This window comes from the organism of the source record quoted next, unplaced genomic scaffold (assembly GCF_019419815.1).
Source record: "Pyrus x bretschneideri cultivar Hongxiangsu unplaced genomic scaffold, Pyrus_bretschneideri_v1 Contig25, whole genome shotgun sequence".
Classification (NCBI taxonomy): Eukaryota; Viridiplantae; Streptophyta; class Magnoliopsida; order Rosales; family Rosaceae; genus Pyrus; species Pyrus x bretschneideri.
In genome coordinates, this window is record NW_025999557.1 from 3619241 (window position 1) to 3636739 (window position 17499).

The window sequence follows — 17499 nt, forward strand, 5'->3', positions numbered from 1 at the left end:
AGGCAAGAATGAGATAAATATTTAATGAATTTATGTGTAAGTTTTACGATTTGTGTAGGATGTTTAATAAGAACGAAAGAGGTCTTAAGTCTGATTATCGTCAAAGGTAAATTTAAATCACATTATTGCTAGCCCCTTATAATATTAAAGCCATTATCTGCCCTTAGAGTAAATCAATTAGCTATTAATCTAGTAGCATTTATCTCCTTAATGTTAAAGAGGTCAAAGTATCAATCTATTACTACTATTGTTAACTTATACTACTAGTCGTCTAAGTACGAGTGAACTAGCACATTATGGAGAGTGTAGAACATGTAGGGGTATCAATGAGTATAAAACGTATAACCAAGTAAAATGCATGGATTGTCTGCTCCTTGTTTGATCGTAAGGATAATTGTTCTTGTTAGGTTAGGGCGGTTGCCCTAGGGATTACACATAATTGGTAATGGCATAACCAAACTAGGTGTAAGGGACAAGTTTACGCGCTACGTAGCACATTAAAATTGTATTGGGTATAAGGGCTGATTTGGTATTGTTGTACTTTGAAAAACAAATGCTTCTGCTGTGCTGTAAGAATAAGTAGTTGTGAAATAAAGCAGCAGAGTGTTTGGTAAACTTTTTTGTAAAAGTGCTTTTGAAAAGAAAAAAAACAATATTATAGTGTTTGGTAAACTTTTATGTAAAACAAATGTGAAAAAGCCGGTTTTTTAAAGCTGGGTTTTGCAAGCTTCTTGTTTTTGGCTTTTTTTACCCAAAACTGTGAAAAAAAAAGCTGAAGCTAAATGTTTATCAAACACAAAAACAGCTCCCAGCATTTTTTGATACCATCTTTTTTCAAAATCACCTCAGTACCAAACCAGGCCTAAGGGCAATGATGGGTGCTAACTCGGACACCCAGCCCAAGGTTAGGGGCGGGGCGATCATAGGTTTAAAATTTTATATAAAATATTATAAATTTATAAAAATAAATCACGATAAGGAATCCAAAATAAAATTAATTTCTCCGTGCCACTTGTTAGGACCAACTACATACTATAACCCCATGATATAACCAACCATGATTTAATTTCTCATTAAAAATCATTTCATACACATATTTACTCACATCGAAACGCGTTTACTTGTCTTATTGTAACCAGATAATTAGAATAACACACCGTTTTTGGTAAAAAATAAAATAAAATTAAAGGTTCACACTCTTCAATTCAGATGAATTTTGACAATTATGATCATTGTGTACAAACCTAAATATCGAACAATTTGATTCATTGTACTACATTGTGAAGCGAGTCGAGATAAAATAATTAACCTTATAATTATACATTAACTTACTAATTTTAGGTACTTGAGCTCTACTATGTAAAAACATTATGATCGATATATGATTATATTGTAACAACTTATGGTATGGTGGGGAAAGTAGATCCATCCCACATGTTTCATGCTAACATGTACTTGGAACATAATATGGCCATATAATATGGTTGTATATTTGGGGGAGAATAATGTGTTTACCAAATGGATACTAAAAGTGGACCCCGCCACCGTATCAACATGCTCAAGAATTTTTCTGAAAAGGAATCAACTAGTAGTGAAGTTATGGCAGTTCATATTATCAGAAGTCGAAAAGACTCATGAGTCATTTCAAATGTTACGTTTTCAATTTATTAAAATGAGTTTAATTAAAGTGTTAATTAAGGAAGGCATGATGTCTATGACTCCTGCTACCATGTTGATCAAGAGTTGGTGAAAGTTTAAAGTTATATCAAACCCTCAAGCATTATTATATGTTCGATATTACTATGCAATATAGTCGTTTTTGTAACGTAATCACATTCACATATAACATTTTATCTTGACAATGTAATTATTCACAATTTCAAACTCAACGTTACTATAATAATCCTGGTGATATTATGTGTTATTAACTATAACTCTTAATTGTAATTTTTTATGAGTATAGTGCGTAATCTGACATTTCTAACAAATAAAACTTCCTATGGATTCGATTAAACAATAAAAAAATTCGTCCAATAAACTAAAATGCATAATATTTTCTAACAACGTGTACAACCTGTAGACTAAATATCGCTACACCCAATCATCAACAATGTTATAAAAAACGAGCCTTGAGGCACACTTGGGCAGTGATAAAAACGCCTCCACCCAACGAAAGTAGGCTTAAACTCACTATACCAAATAATCAACTAGACTATATGACATACCCTCCAACTAGACTAAATATTAATAATTTTAGGTCACTTGAGGCAAAATTATCCATGTAATGTCTTGATTTCGTCTTCGCCTTTTAAAACTTTGATAATTAGTGACTAATTTACTCTAGTTCTTTTTAACAAATTTGTATAAATTCTTTTTCTTTGTAGAAAATTCTAATTTGGCATGTGTTGGAGCCTTTCCGGTCCTTTATTTATTTTTTATTTTTTTGAGGTGTGGGATGTTGAATTCCTTTGGTGTGAATATGACTAAACAAAAGAAAACAAAAACCAAATTTGATTATAATTTCTGGGCATAGAAAATAATTTAAGAGCAGCCCTACATTATACACCGTTAAATTTGCGTCATCCAGTTTAATATAACTTAAAACCAAAGGTTGGTACCAAATTCAAATAAGAGCAAAGGTGAATTTAGGTGAATTAGACCGTGACATAGCAGCTAATTTAGGTAACTGAAAGAGGAAGTGATAGTTATTTCATTGGTAACAAATAGATTTAGCATGGGAAATCAGAAGTAGTAGACTAGTTTAAACCGATGCGTAATATTTTCTAAAAAAAAATAGCATAATATTCGAAGTACATTTCTTTGAGAATGTTCAAGGAATTTGATGCTAACATGATGGGGTCAATTTGCAACACCGTCGTTAATATTTATTTTATTAAAAAAATTGAAAAGATACTTTATTAAACATCGAGAAAATTTCATATAATAGCACAAAACTATGAATACCTAAACGTGAATATCAAAAACTATAGCTATGCCTTTGAGAAAAGACGCATGGTCTGATCATCATCACAGAACATAACATTTCCTTTCTTTCAACCATGGTATTTTGGTTAGCTGAGACATGAATGGCTATTTTTAATATATACAATGTCTTTTTATAGGTCTCAAAGGAGTCGAAATAAGACAATTTCAAGTGGTAATGAACTAAATTTTAGTCATTTTCATTTAGGTTTTTTTTTTTTTTTTTTTTGTCGAAAGTCATTTTAATTTAGTTCACCTCCTTCAGAAAGTTATCATAAATTAATACATGAAAATTATTTAATACCTATTTTGTTTTCAATTTTTATATTTTTAAAAGCTGAAAACTATTTGGCCACAAAAAAACTAAAAGCCAAACTTTGAAAACCTAAAAATAAATTTCACTTTTTATTTTTCGGTTTTCAAAAAACATGAGAACTTAAAAATAAAACAAAATCGTCACTTAATCTATGATCTAGTGGTATTCTTATTCATTTGTAAGTAAGAGATCTTATGTTGAATTCTTGTCAAAGACGAATTGTTTACCTATTTTGAGGTTTAACCTACCCTCTTACCCTTTTAGTGTAGTTAATATCGTTTTTTTTTAAAAAAAATTGTTATTCCACTTAATAATTTTCTTAATCCAATTAGGTTTAAATATTTATTTCTGACATTTTCTTATGAAAACTAATAAAAATGATTTGAAAATTTTGAGTTTAAACTATAAATAAACTTTGAGTTTAAACTATAAATATAAAATAAAGGGTAAAAGAAATAGTACCAACATTGGTTTTTTAATGTAAAAATATAATTTTTCGTTAAAATAAACAGTATCAAGAATTTTTTGTTAAAGTTTTTATTTTTATTAACGTCCGAGAACTGCCTTGTGTAAATAATAGTTTCCCGCCAAAACCGTGATTTGGTCCTCGTGTCGACCATTCACCATTTTGCTAAACAATTGAAATAATTGTATTCTACTCGCCTGCTAATGCGAATATCAGCCGTACCTACTTCCAATCAAATCCCACTAATCACTTGATTTCCCCAAATCTACCGTACAAAAATTATAACATATGAAGATTGAAGAGGGTGAAGCTACCCCACTGGAAGCGCGCGTGTGTCTGCAAGGAAGACAGGAAAAAAACCAAAGAGTCAGACACTTGTGCGGGCCCCGCCATCTCGCAGACCGCGTGAAAGTGGCTCCCACGGCGGCACAGCCCTTCCCTTCCATTTTGATCCCACGACCAATCAAAACGCGCGAAATGCAAGAGTTTCGGTCTTTTGACATTACGAATGGCTGACTTTTGAATCTTCTTTCTTTTTTTATCCTTTTTTTTTTTTATAAATCTGAACTATTTTGGTGGCTTGAATACTTCAAACGTGAAATCTTCCATATGATTCCATCATAGTGTTGCTTTTTCTTGATTGACATCATGGCAATAGCTTATTTCCCCTTTTCTAGTAGGCCCGTGGCTTTTTTTTTCTTTTCAGGATTCAAGTATAAAATACGATTAGACATTGATCTATTATTGTCTGAATAATAAAATATTTATTACATGACATGAGCGTGAAGAATATAAACCCTAAAACCGAAGATAAGAGGGTAAAGTTACGTGCAAGGATGGAAATAGCTAAGATCCACTGGGGGCAGCTACCCCTGGTGAAGTTTGGCGTGGAAATATAAAAAATCAAAATGCTTACAGAACTTGAATTTAACATATTTAAGTACTAAAATTTTTAAATAATATGTGTAATAGGCTATCATTGTGAAAACATGCTTACAAGCTAGCTTAATGAAATTTGAGAAGAAAAAAAACAATTAAATTATAAAAGAAATTCTACTATCATGAATTTTTTCCACTTTAATGTTTTTGGAACTTAAGAATATTTTATTTTTCTTCTAAAAGCGCTTTCAATCATTTTAAAAACAATTTCAATCGAGCCCATATATGTTTTTAATTTTTTAATTGCTTGTGTTTTTTGGATTTGGTAAAACTTCTCCCTAGTTAGTACGAACAATTGAGGTATAATATTGGAATTTCAAATATTTGGAATTCTAAGAGTCATAAATGGATAAGGTTTCAGTCCTTGGAATTTTGCCTGCACAATACCAAATAAAAATATTTACTTGATGAAACAATTCTGGGCCGTTGACTGATTGGTAAGAAACAAGTTGAAGAGCGGTTAGAGTTGGGCCTAATTTTTCAGCTGTTGAGGCCTCTTCCATTTTGAAGTTGTAATATTCTCTCAATGCAATGGAAACAAAGAGAAAATGGCATAAAACGACCACTTATCCATGCCTAATACAAATGCTTCGATGTTAAACAGGACAATGAAGTTGGTCTAGCGTCGATAATATAAAAAATATGAAGCGTCATTATCTTGTGTCTAAGGTAGGAGAAAAAATTTGCATGCACTTGTGGCACACAACGTCTGTGTTTCACAGTTATAATGACATATCATCGTAACACTCGAGTATATATGAGATAAATTATAGTATTGTTTGGACCCAAAATTAAATAATCGGCCCGTGCCATCAAGGCCATTGAGTGAGCATAGCTCCCAACCGTCGGATGGAAAAGTGAAGATAATTTTGTTATTAAAATATAATATTATGGTTTTTATCATAATAATTATCTTTTAATATGTATTGTTTTGGCATATTCTTAAACATGATAGATAAGATGCAAATTATATTTCCAAACAAGTAGTACAGTTCAAATGGACTTGGGATTCTTGTTATCAGATTAGAGCAGCATGGTACATTAAGATGAGGTTTGAATAGTCAGGATGCATGGTTTTGGCATAATGATGAAGTCAAGATAATGATGCACATTGGAATGTCATTGGTGCATGGGAATTTGGACGATAGAGATCCACGTAAACTGCGATTTAGGCATTCAAATATTAAAAGCAATCTTTGGATTAAATTGGTGCCATGCAAAAGATAAGGAAGGAGGACAATAGGCTAATAAAATTTGAGTACTATTAAGTTCACCTCAGTGTCTTATCTCCTCATCCATTTAAAAAAAAAAAAAATTTATTGACAAATTTATCCTTATATAAAATAACTTTCAAAGACCTAAAGACCAACCAATCATATATTAACACTTGATAATAGTTATATTGACAGAAAAACCTAAAATATAGTAAACAAATTCGACATTTCAATCAGAGTTCTACCCAGTTGTTATAATTCCTAGTGAGATAAAAATGTTGAGAATTGCAACCAGGATAGTTTTGGAACATCCATAAATTAATATAGCTATGTTCTGAACCTTATGGGATTTAATAATAATAATAATAATAATATCATAAACCTTTCATCCTCCACACTTAGAACTTCGATCGTATTTGTTTTGGGACAATTTGGAAACAACAGAGTGGGTACCGAAGCGGTTTTCGAAACATGGTAGTGCTGCGATGGTTGGCGATCGAGGATGGGCGTTGGGTGTTGGGGATGGTGATATTTGGAGTCATTGGGTAATTTTGTTAGGATAATTATTTTTTACAGCAAGGGTTATTTTGGAAATAATGGTGGGTGGGAAAAGAGTTTGTGTTTTTTCACTGTTTATGATGAATGCAAATATAAGATGGGTGAGGAGATAAGATATTAGGATGGGTATAGCACCATTCTAAAGTTTTACAGAAATCGATGGATAAGTCATCCAATAAAGCACGTGGCATTGAGGGAATGATATGCATGGTACCATACCATCAAATATTAGAATTGTTTCCTGGGGCCATTATCACAAATGCACGTGGTCTACATCAGGAATTTGGGATTTTGATGTCGCATATTATGTGGAGAAGGTGGTAGAATCCCGATTGAACTCTACAAAGATTTCGAGTTTGGATAAACAGCATTGCTTTGAGACCAACTGCTTATTTATCCAAGTCTTGGTCGGCAAGGATTTTCAAGTCCTTGTTGGTAGAGGTCATCTCATCAACCTTACTACGATTCGGCACGTTGAAAGCCGAATTTGAAATTGAACTTCGCAGAACTAGTAGTCTTGTCTACAAGCTCTAGAACCCGAATGCCGATACGTGTTTCTTACTTGATCGCAGTTACAAGATCAAGAAGTCAGTAGCGCGCTCAATGCGACATCATCATATTTTACTCCCCGGCTGAACTCGGCAGACGAGTTGGCACGCCCCGCACATAACTGAATGACGTAATTAGCTCATTAGTTACTTGGCCTGCGCGCCACGTAGACTTGGTAGTTTTTAGGGTCAACAAGTATCCAACAAGTGCATGCAAATTTTTATCGCGAGAAGCTAGCCGAGCCCCACATGCCTATTGAGCCACTACAATTAAACCATGCCCAATCTTAGTTTTGCAAAGTAGCTATCCTATTTTTTCTAAAGCATGCTTCAGCAATATAGGGTTTAGGGACTTGACGGAACGAAAATGTTGTTTTTTTTGTCACCGAAAGGTTACGAGTTTGAATCATGAAAATAACTTCTTTGCAAAGCAATGGTAAAACTGTGTAAGATAGATGATCCTCCAAATCCTCGCAAAAGAAAGAGCCTTATTAGCTTGAGGTCGCTCTTTATGCTCTTGCAGTATACATTTTATTTGGAAATGCTATCAGTAATGAACGACCTAATTTTTGTATTGCAAGTTATTGTACTTTTTTGAATAGGGTACCGAGTCCATCATCACGTCCTTGCTTTCTATCGAGCCACACAATTCTAACATAAACGACATTTACTCGTGCTTGTAACTTCGACACACAGTATGTGAGGTCGATTATGATCGGTATCACGTATTCTAACAGTTGAACATGAAAACAGAAGAAAAAATTGCAGGCTAAAAACTGTTTGAAATGTGCTGGTAATGTTGCCTTATTTACCAATAAAAAGAGATAAATAACATTTGTTACGAATTTATAAGAAGATTATTAAGAAAAATGGGAACCTAATTAAACTCTGTTATAAGCAACGGACTTGCTGAACAGATTGCGGATGTAGAGCACTTGAAGAGCGCTTGCACCGGCAAATACAAGGTACTCTGCAAGTGTGAAGTAGATCACTCGTTTGTTCGTGCTAACATTTGCTGCAACGATACAAAAATGTTGTTAGACGATAACACAATCAATTGGAAACGTACGAGACTGACAGAAGAAAGTTGAGGTTCCATCATGAAACCAATTAGTAATATAAAAAATAACCCAACTTATAAGCACATGCAAAGTCTATTCGTTCTTGGATGCTGGATTCATAATCTCAACACTTACTGTATCTATGCCTGGCATCGCGCGCCTTAAGGAACTTTTGCTCTGTTGTGATTGCTTCCAATGCCTCTCTCAGCTCGGCAATCTTAATATTCAGAGGGTCCATGTGTTCTGCACCAAAATTACAATAAATGAAAATGACCTTGTTTTTTTTTAGACGTTTTTAGTCAAAATGGTCTTTGATATTGGTATAATTCATCACTTTAATCCTTGAGTTTGAAATCGATAGAAGTGGTCATTGAGTTTGTCCGCCATCAATTATTTTGGTCATTATGTGAAGAATTTTGTTAAATAAGAATGAAAATGACAAAAATATCCTTAATTTAATAAACAATAGGTCAAAATGATTTGATAAAATTGAGAGTATTTTTATATTTTTATCTTTATTTAATGAAGATTTTTTTATGGAATAATTAAAATGATTGATGATGGACTCAAGACCACTTCTAACGATTTCAAATCTCAGAGACAAAAATGAAGAGTTATGTCAATCTCATAGATCATTTTGACTAAAAAACATTTTTTCCCCGTTACATATGTGGTAAAATAAAAGCTAAAAACAACTGAGTAACGATCAATCTGAATTGAATGTGACCCATTTTATCACCATGAATAATCCGATGCAAACAATCAAAGGGATCCTCTCAAAATTTCAAACTCGAAAGACTCTCCTACCGTACATATTTCGCTACCAAGGAGCAAAAAATATGTTGAACTAACCGTCTTTAGCCAAGTCATGCTCATTTGGGATGTGGCCAACATGGATGTAGAATGAAACAGTCTCAGGAGTCGAAGCAGGATTTCGAAAACAGAACTTGTAGATTCCGCTTTTCTGTGCCTTGAACTTGAACTTATCTCCCGACGTTCCTTTCAGAGAAGACACAATGCTGCCTCCTGGAGCTGTAGCCTGCATAAACCACACATAAGTTGTATTGCACCTCCCATTTAAGTGGAAATGTAACAATCTTCTACGAATTATTTGACACATTTCGTTGTTCGTAAATTAGGACTCTGCATTTTGATACAATGACACCTACGTAATGATTTTGATTTACACCGTCTGAAAGCGTAACATGCTCAGTTATTTGACGTGAAAGTTTTGTATTAGGAGCTTACAGTGAAATCGATGCCAGGGTGGTCGGAGCTCCAGAAGATGTCGTGGTCGATGGCAACAAAGTTTCCGGAGACGGTGTCTCCTTCGTGTAGAACCTGCTCTGATACGCATTCAAACTCCGTCACGGTGATTGAAAGAGCAGTAGCAACACTGCCATTGTCGATGAGGCTCAGAAGAAAACCGTACGCCACGTAAATCTTGGCGGTCTCGAATCTCTTTCTTTTCTCCATTTTTTTTATCTTTGCTCTGGAATTCAATCAGCCACAGAACTGAATCGATCGATCGATCGAGAGAGAGTGTTCCTGAAGAAAATAAGGAGGCTTGAAATTCGGTTACTTCGTTAAGAAATCTTTGGCTCCCTCCATGACTTTGTTTTCTTCATGATTGGGCTTTCTTTTGGGCCTAGCTTCTTTAAATGGTTGGGCTTTTAGGTGATTTGTGCAAGGATGTGCTTTCCACACCCCTTTTTTAGTTCTTCCACATCTCTTGTTAATTTCTGTCATTTGATATTCTTCCATTTATTCGATCCGATGATTAAAAAATTAAAAGGGTGTGAGAGAAGTAAAACGGAAGGTGTGGATATCACGTCCCTTTGTACAATTTTCTTTAAATTAAAAACTCGTTTGAATATATTTTTGAAATGGCTGAAAACGTTTTTGATGGAAATATTTTTAAAACCAATCATTAGTTCTTGAGAAAAGCACATAACTGCTCGTTCTTACTGCAGACAACATTTTAAATACATTTAAAACAAAAATATTTCCTTTAATTAGTCGTTTTAAATTTTTAATACATATCACCCTAAATCTCTCTCCTGCTCTGCTATGGTTGTGTGCTAGTTCGCCGAGCTCAGTGAGTCGGAGAGCGAATCAGCGCAGCAATGGAGTCGTCTCTGCGAGTTCGAAGATTGAACGAAGTTCCTTCGGCCACAGACTTCGCGTCTCGGATCGAATCCGAGAACGTTCCCGCCGTAAATTCCTTACTGTTTCACATAATTAACTGCAATTTTCTTCGCGCCTTTCTAAAATTCACGAGCATTTGCTCACTCTCGCTCGTTCTGTCTGTTCTTGCTTTCTTCTTCTCATTAGGTTTTTAGCGGCTGCGTCACAGATTGGAAAGCTTTCTCCAATTGGAATCCATGTAATGGCGGTCTCGATTATTTGCAGGTATTTTGCCTTGAATTTTTTGTTCCAGTCAGTTCTGCTTTGTTCTGTGTGGTGATTGGTTGTAAATTTGAGGAAATTAGGGATTATCTGGTCAAAGCTGCTTTGCTTTCTTTCGACTACTTAAAAATTTACCACAGCAGCAACGAAATGTGATCAGGATCAACCTCAAATGGTTGCTTAATGATGTTCTTGTGCTTAACGTATTCGAATTCTGTTTCTAATTCCGAGCCTTGGGTGTGCTAATCCATTCCTACTACTGAATTAGGCCTTAGGGAGCTGACTGTGTAGTTTTTCAGGGATTAACAAGTAATTTTTTGTTTCATTTTTAAGTTATTTGCTCGTTGCGTAGATCGTTGATTTCTTTGCTTTCGTTAAATTGAAGTTTGTGATTTATATGGTCTCTACGAATGGAAAATTAGGAGCGAGTTGGATTGTGTGTTGTGGAAGCTATGCTATCTGATTCAGCACCTGTATTCAATGGTGATATTAGAAGCCATGAGAGGGTAAGTAATTTGTATGTCCCTGGTGAATGGTCTGAAATACTCTCTTCTGGATCTCATTAGCCCTAACTAGTTTACTACCCCTTCCATCTGTAGGTACCGCTGCAATTTTCTGCATTCATTGGTCTATGTAAGAAACGCATGCATCATTCGGAGGATGGTTCAGGTGTTGAATCAGATCAGCATGGGCTACTGGAGTCTTCATCTGAGTATGACAGTAAGCCCTATGAGGATGCTCCTCAACAAATCTATTTAGCACAGGTTTAACCTTCAAAGGCTTTGTTAATGGCTTGATTAGTCATTATTCGGCTAACTTTCTTTAATATGTTAGACTGATTAGTTTTCTTTGAAGGGTCACATATTTGGGACATAACTTTTATTATATGTGATTCAGATCCCAATAATCAATACTGAAACTGAAGAGAGGGTTCAACTAGGATCTTTGAGGGAGGATATCCAAACGGTTCGTGAGTTTCTTGTACTAGTCCTTGTTGTTTATCCTACAGCCTTCCACTAATGAATCCTTTTTTCTCATCCTTGATTTCTAATGACCACTTTAGCCTGTATTTTTGGAGGACAAAGTAATAGTTTCTATCAACTTGTGGATGAACAATGCTCAAGCTAGATCAAGTACTCACTATGATCCACACCATAACCTTCTCTGTGTAGTCTCTGGCGGCAAACAAGGTAGAATCATTTTCTCTGGCTCTCTTAGTGCATCATGCTCTGTCCAACTTCAGAATGGTTAGATAGGTTTCATGTTGCCGGTTCTCTATATCACTGAATGATTATCTGCCAAGAAAGCAAATTGATTTTCCCTCTTATTGTTTATTTGCATCCCTACAAAAGTGATTTTTTTTTTGTTTTATTCTTAGAAGGCCACTGATTTAAGGGTTATTTGATTTCTAGAACAAGTTGGTTTGAGATTTGAAGATAGAACTTAACTTTGTTCAGTGTCCCCAACTATGTTAGTGTGTAAAATTTGTCTAAATAGATTTTTTTATTTCTGGAATTTTTCTAATAAAAGCTTGCATGTTTCACAGTGGTTTTATGGCCTCCTTCAGCAAGTCCTATGCTATACCCTAGGCCAATATATGGGGAGGCATCAAATCACAGGTATAGTACCTGAAATAATAAATATGAATTCAGATTAGATATCTTTGTAATTATTTAATCATGAAAATTTTATGCTTCTATTAGTTATTTGTATCTATTGTTCTATCAACAAAGAGAACGAATTGCAGTCTTTCAATCTTATAATTTACGCCTTCTTGCAGTTCTGTTCCTTTAGAGAACCCAAACTTTTCAAATTATCCAAGAGCACAATGTTTAATGCAGCACTCGCAGAAGCTTACTCTTCAGCCAGGTGACGCCCTTTTCATTCCTGAAGGCTGGTAAGGTTTAATATCCATTAGTGTGTTCATTAGGAGTCTTTTTTTTTTTTTTTTGTCTTCTTATAATATAAGACTTTAGCGTGACCTTTTTATTCATAGTGGTTATTTATTTTTGCTACAGGTTCCACCAGGTCGATAGTGATGATCTGACCATTGCCGTGAACTTTTGGTGGCGGTCCAATGTAGCGTTAAACATGTCAGAACACATGGATGCATATTATCTGCGCATAATATTAAGAAGGTTTGTGGTATTGTTTCCTTTTAGTTAGTATGCAAAGCATTAACGGAACAAGCTAACATTATTTTGTATCTCTCACATGTGTCGTTTACTTGTCCAATCCGCATCAAAAGACTGACAGATAGAGAAATGGTGTGTACCTCTCTCTCTCTCTCTCTCTCTCACACGAACACACACATTGGTAGACATTCTTATTTGTGCGTTTATTTTCAAAATAACAAGTTTTAAGTTACAATATGGAAACATATAAGTAAACATATTGTTCTATATTGGTATATGCTTTATCATTTTATTTTTGTCGTATTTGAAAACTTTGTGTTCACATCGACTGCGTTTTCTTCCGCCTTTGTTTTTAGCTTTGAATCAGAAGTTTTGTAATTGAGCACTATAAGTATATTTATTTTATTATTTTTTATTTTAGGACAGGACCGAGTGCTGCCTGTACCTTCTTTATCTGAAATGGAGAACATGAAGAAGCATACTGGTATAGTGCTTAAAAAAGGACAAGTAGGTCAGTTTGTAACTTTCTATGAGCTCACTGATTATCATTATGTATTAAGATTATTTGGTAAAAAAAAAAAAACTTGTAGTGAATCTTTATGGCCGTGTAAATCCTCTGTTTGCCGACATCCCTAACTTGATATTACACCCAGATCACAATGACAACGCTTTGGATCAGGCATGTGAGAGAAAGGATCTTAAAGGGAAGGAAGTAGACCAAAGATTTATGTCGCATGTACTGGAGCCCCTTGCCGTCCTTGCTCTTCATGAACTTATTTCTTTAGTTCATGGTCATGTTAATGCTGCTGAGCAAAGACAACCAGTGCAATCCGCTTCAACAACTGCTTCTGCAGCTAATGTGAAAGATGAATGCATCAAAGTTGTGAGACCGGGTTCGTTTAGCTTGGAAGATGATCCAGTTGCTAAAATCTTTTGGACTCTTCACCCCATCACTTTGAAAAATGTATTTCTTGCCATGGTGGTGAGTTTGAACATTTTTACTTTCACTGTAAAACTTAAACTTGTAGACTAATAGGCGAGTCGACTCTCGTTTCATGAGAGTTGTTTGTTATTATCAAGAGAAAGTGATAAAGCAAGGTCTTTCTATTAATGTTTGGCGTGTCTTGCATGCCAAACAGTAACAGCTTAATTAGCTAGCAGGTCATCTTACTTGGATAGGAGAAAGTTGTCATCTAGAGGAGCTTCATTTCTTTTAGATTCAAAGGCCGTCTTTATTCCCTATTTTTGCCTACTATTCTGGTTTCTTGTGCTTTATAACTATGTTTCTACGCTTTTACCAGTGAAAATTGTCCCATCTAACGGAAAAGTGAGCCATAATAGTTTATCCTTTCATTAAGTCCAGTAGTGTTTGAAGGCTTGACTGCTTTTTGTCTTGTTTCTGTATTTCTTTACGAGAATGCAGCTGGGCAGGACACTCCCCTCTTCCTTCTTTTCTTTTAACCTTCTTACGCTCTATGACTTTTAGTGAGTCTTATAAGCTATACCATTTAGTAATGCCATCATGGCAAGGTGGTAAAGGGAGACACTGTAGGATAACTATATATTAGTGACTCGAATAACCAACCACTACCATTTTGTTTTATAAAAATAAATTTCTCAGTCTTATATGCAACTTTTATATAATATTTTGCAGAATAGTTTTCCAAGAACTTTGGAGGCTTTAATACTGCACTTGCTTTCACCAGTGGGAGCAGAAGTGCTTACCCGCAAATTTGAAGGAATGGATCAACTGATCACCGAGGAAGAACGGTAAATGCTAATTTGTCATTATTTCTTTAGTGAAAAGGGTAAAGATCTGTATTCACCTACAATCTGCTATTCTTATTTGTCATTTCAGGAACAATTTCTACAAGGCTTTCTATGGGGCATTTGACGACCAATTTGCAGCAATGGATGCAATTTTGAATGGGAAAGAAGTATTTGCACAACAGGTAATGCTGTGCTCTTGTTGAAACATGTCTTCTGGCACGCATGATACCATAAATTGGGTAGGGGTTGATTCCGGAAATAAGATGTTCACTGGCTCGTCTGCCAGATGATGATCATCTCTTTGTTATGAACTACCATGATAAAATGATTAACCAGGAATCTAGTTTTTTGTTATACAAATTTGTAATTGGTCGAAATCAGTTAGTATCGATGTCATGGACTGCTATAATCAATTGACGTGCTCCCATTTGATATTGTTATCATTTTAACTATCTTAAATTATCAAAATTTGAAGTACGATTTTGTTGCCTATCATTGTCCCGGGTGGAGAAGGCCACTTGACTACAGCGGGGCAGGGAACAAGGATCATAAGTTATGAATTCATCTTTTGTTTTTGTTTTTGTTATGAACAATGTCATAAGTAATGAACAAGGATCACAAGGCCTTCATATTTCTATTTTACATTTTTACTGTAATTTTTGGGGTGAGCAATGAACCTTGTTCTGTTAATTTATTCTACTCATGAATTTTCTGATCCTTGACATCCCGTATTTCCCCCAATTTAACACTCTTCATAGACTTTTTGTCGTCTTTACATTTTGGCCTAACATCATCCCAATGACGTTGTTTGTGCATTTGCATATCTGTCCCTTTATATTTGACTGGAGACGTTATATTTGTATGTACGGTATGAAATGTTACTAGCTGCTCAAGAACAAAGTAACGCACTTCTACACGATTCAGAATCCTTGATGGATACTGAAATCATTGTTCCAAATCCTTATGTACTGTATTCTTTGTTGCAGGCATACAAGAACGTATTGGATAAGTATTTGGGAGTAGACTGGAGTGGGCCGAAACCCGGGGTCTGATGAAACTTCAAAGAAACTGGTCCCCGGCAGTATCTTGAGGGGAGCAAATCGATGCATATTCATGTACCGGAACTTTTCTTTTTTGCTTGAATTCTCAACTGTACTTTACAAGTGTTCATTTACAGGCACCTAGAATTCATTTCATCACTAACTTTAAGCATATGAGTGTATGATTGGTTGTACATTATTTCTATGTAGTTAGATATGATCTGCAACTTTTACTTGGTCTGATATGTTATGTGTTTTATGACAGCTTTTGAGATAATATGTTTTGTTACCTCATTCGAAATACGACGTCGTCTACCAAGACAAATAGCTTTTTATTAATTTTGGTCAAAGCAAGACAAAATAGCTCAAATTGGAAAAATTATTGCGTGGTACTGAAAATCGCAACGATATAATATTGGTGGATGATGAATTTTGTATTAACTATTAAGGCTGTAATCTTCGTAAATATCCACTTGTCTTGTAACATGTGGATTGATTTATATATAGAGAATATAATTTTTGTTTTTAACGAAGAGGTGACCAGTTGATGATTTTGTCATGGAAGTTGATCCTTTTGGGGGCCAGAAAGACTCACAGAGACATTTCAACCTCTCATGGTCATCATTGTGTAATTTACAAATGCTAGAAATTTAACTCATGATATGCTGTGTGAATATAGCGACATTATTTAGTACTACACAATAATTTCTCGTAAAATTGTTAATGAAAAGAAATATCGTCTTTCTTTTTCGTTTGATTTGAGAACATTGTGTTTTGTTTGTCATTTGAATTAATGGTGGAGGGTCAATCAAAGTAGTCTTACTTGCAACTGAAAGAAACACCTACTAGTTAAGGACCACAAGCGTGCTGAAAACATGAACAAACGGGTCATCTAATCTCTAAAGTGCAGAGAAGCAAATATTTAGAGGCCAGATAACCAATATTCAAGGGAACGTTTGTCTTTGGCAATCCAATTTACCAATTAGTTTGATTTTTAAAATAATTTTTACAGTTTGATTTATTAAATTTACTTTTTATCGTTATTTTCAGATTATTCAGTAATTTTGAAACTATTAAATAGTCTTAAAAACACCAATTTTTCTTGATAAAATCCCTCAACTTAGCTAACATTTTCTTATTCAGATAAGATTCATTTGGCAGGGGAATCTAACTCTACTTGTGAAGCATTTAAGTACCAGCGCTTGATGCCACATTGCCACTAGTCATAATTCTAATCGCTTTATGTCGGTGATCTTGTGGACAACTATAAATAGCGAGTTCAAATCTAATATGATTGGCTTGGCTTGATTCTCATCCATGACGTACTGAAAATTTATCAGTTTAGCAATTAGAATTTGAAAAACCAGTCATTATTTTTTAAAATGAAAAGTATTGATGTGTGATTTCTAGCTATCATTCCTCTTTTGGACGAGTAATACTTCCTTGAAACGGGAATGCACTAATTCTCTTCATTTTTTCACACATCATGTATCTCATTCTCTTCTTTTCTAACCTTTTGTACGAATCACGTGATTTATGAAGAATGAAGATAATGAACATATCCCGTTTCAAAGAAGAATAGTTCTTATTCTCTAGACTCTTGCACACACGAAAAATGGAAGTTAAAGATAAGAGAAGTCATGGAAATTATGCCATTCTTAATTTCATTTGTGTATAAATTTGCAGAACAAGGGGGAAAAGAATAGAAAAGCATGGAAAAGGGGTTTTGGTAATTATTGGGGTTGGAAGGACAAATTAAGAGAGGGAAAAGGAGGGGTTTTTGTTGAGGTGAGATTCCATGGTGGAATATGACATGCAAGGGTGCCGAGAAAGGGAGGGAATAGAAGAGAAGAAAGAAGCTTTTAGTTTGTCTGGTTGTGGGAGCAGAGGGAGAGATAAAAGATGCAGTCCCTTTTACAAGGCAAATGGCATATATTGTACATTAACCCTGCAACTTATATACAAAACTTTCTAAAAGCTTGGATATATACCATAACCACCCAAACCTTCCTTTCATTAATACCTAGGTCTCCCTCTCTCTCGATGGATATACCTTCCTTT

At 34.8% G+C, this 17499-nt stretch overlaps 2 protein-coding genes across 3 annotated transcripts; one reads left to right on the forward strand and one right to left on the reverse strand.

Annotated features, from left to right (window-relative positions):
- Positions 1-7822: 7822 nt before the first annotated feature.
- LOC103941892 (transmembrane emp24 domain-containing protein p24beta3-like) lies at positions 7823-9560 on the reverse strand. Its single transcript, XM_009352094.3, has 4 exons — positions 9333-9560; positions 8937-9123; positions 8220-8327; positions 7823-8038 (listed from the first exon to the last, which is right to left on the reverse strand). Exons 1-4 carry the CDS (start codon positions 9558-9560, stop codon positions 7905-7907), a joined length of 657 nt encoding a protein of 218 aa, XP_009350369.1. The 3' UTR covers positions 7823-7904.
- A 595-nt stretch (positions 9561-10155) lies between these two features.
- Positions 10156-15681, forward strand: LOC103941891. 2 transcript variants are annotated; one of them, XM_048587032.1, is made up of 15 exons: positions 10156-10300; positions 10419-10496; positions 10916-10999; positions 11093-11257; positions 11391-11459; positions 11557-11683; positions 12040-12112; positions 12274-12390; positions 12512-12631; positions 12742-12760; positions 13055-13139; positions 13282-13610; positions 14283-14398; positions 14487-14580; positions 15385-15681. In XM_048587032.1, exons 1-15 carry the CDS (start codon positions 10211-10213, stop codon positions 15448-15450), a joined length of 1632 nt encoding a protein of 543 aa, XP_048442989.1. In that variant the 5' UTR covers positions 10156-10210; the 3' UTR covers positions 15451-15681. The 2 variants fall into 2 exon arrangements, with proteins under 2 accessions (XP_048442989.1, XP_048442990.1); XM_048587033.1 differs by having other exon boundaries at positions 10160-10300; positions 11093-11213.
- Positions 15682-17499: the final 1818 nt, after the last annotated feature.

Bases quoted from the DNA above. Each gene is read 5' to 3' on its own strand.
- LOC103941891 (XM_048587032.1), top strand. From the start codon at position 10,211: ATGGAGTCGTCTCTGCGAGTTCGAAGATTGAACGAAGTTCCTTCGGCC. The intron at 11,000-11,092 runs GTAAGTAATTTG...TTCCATCTGTAG, and splicing joins ATATTAGAAGCCATGAGAGG to GTACCGCTGCAATTTTCTGC. The intron at 11,258-11,390 runs GTTTAACCTTCA...TATGTGATTCAG, and splicing joins AACAAATCTATTTAGCACAG to ATCCCAATAATCAATACTGA.
- LOC103941892 (XM_009352094.3), bottom strand. From the start codon at position 9,560: ATGGAGAAAAGAAAGAGATTCGAGACCGCCAAGATTTACGTGGCGTAC. The intron at 9,124-9,332 runs GTAAGCTCCTAA...TGGTTTATGCAG, and splicing joins ACCCTGGCATCGATTTCACT to GCTACAGCTCCAGGAGGCAG. The intron at 8,039-8,219 runs GTAAGTGTTGAG...GTATCGTTGCAG, and splicing joins CGATGCCAGGCATAGATACA to CAAATGTTAGCACGAACAAA.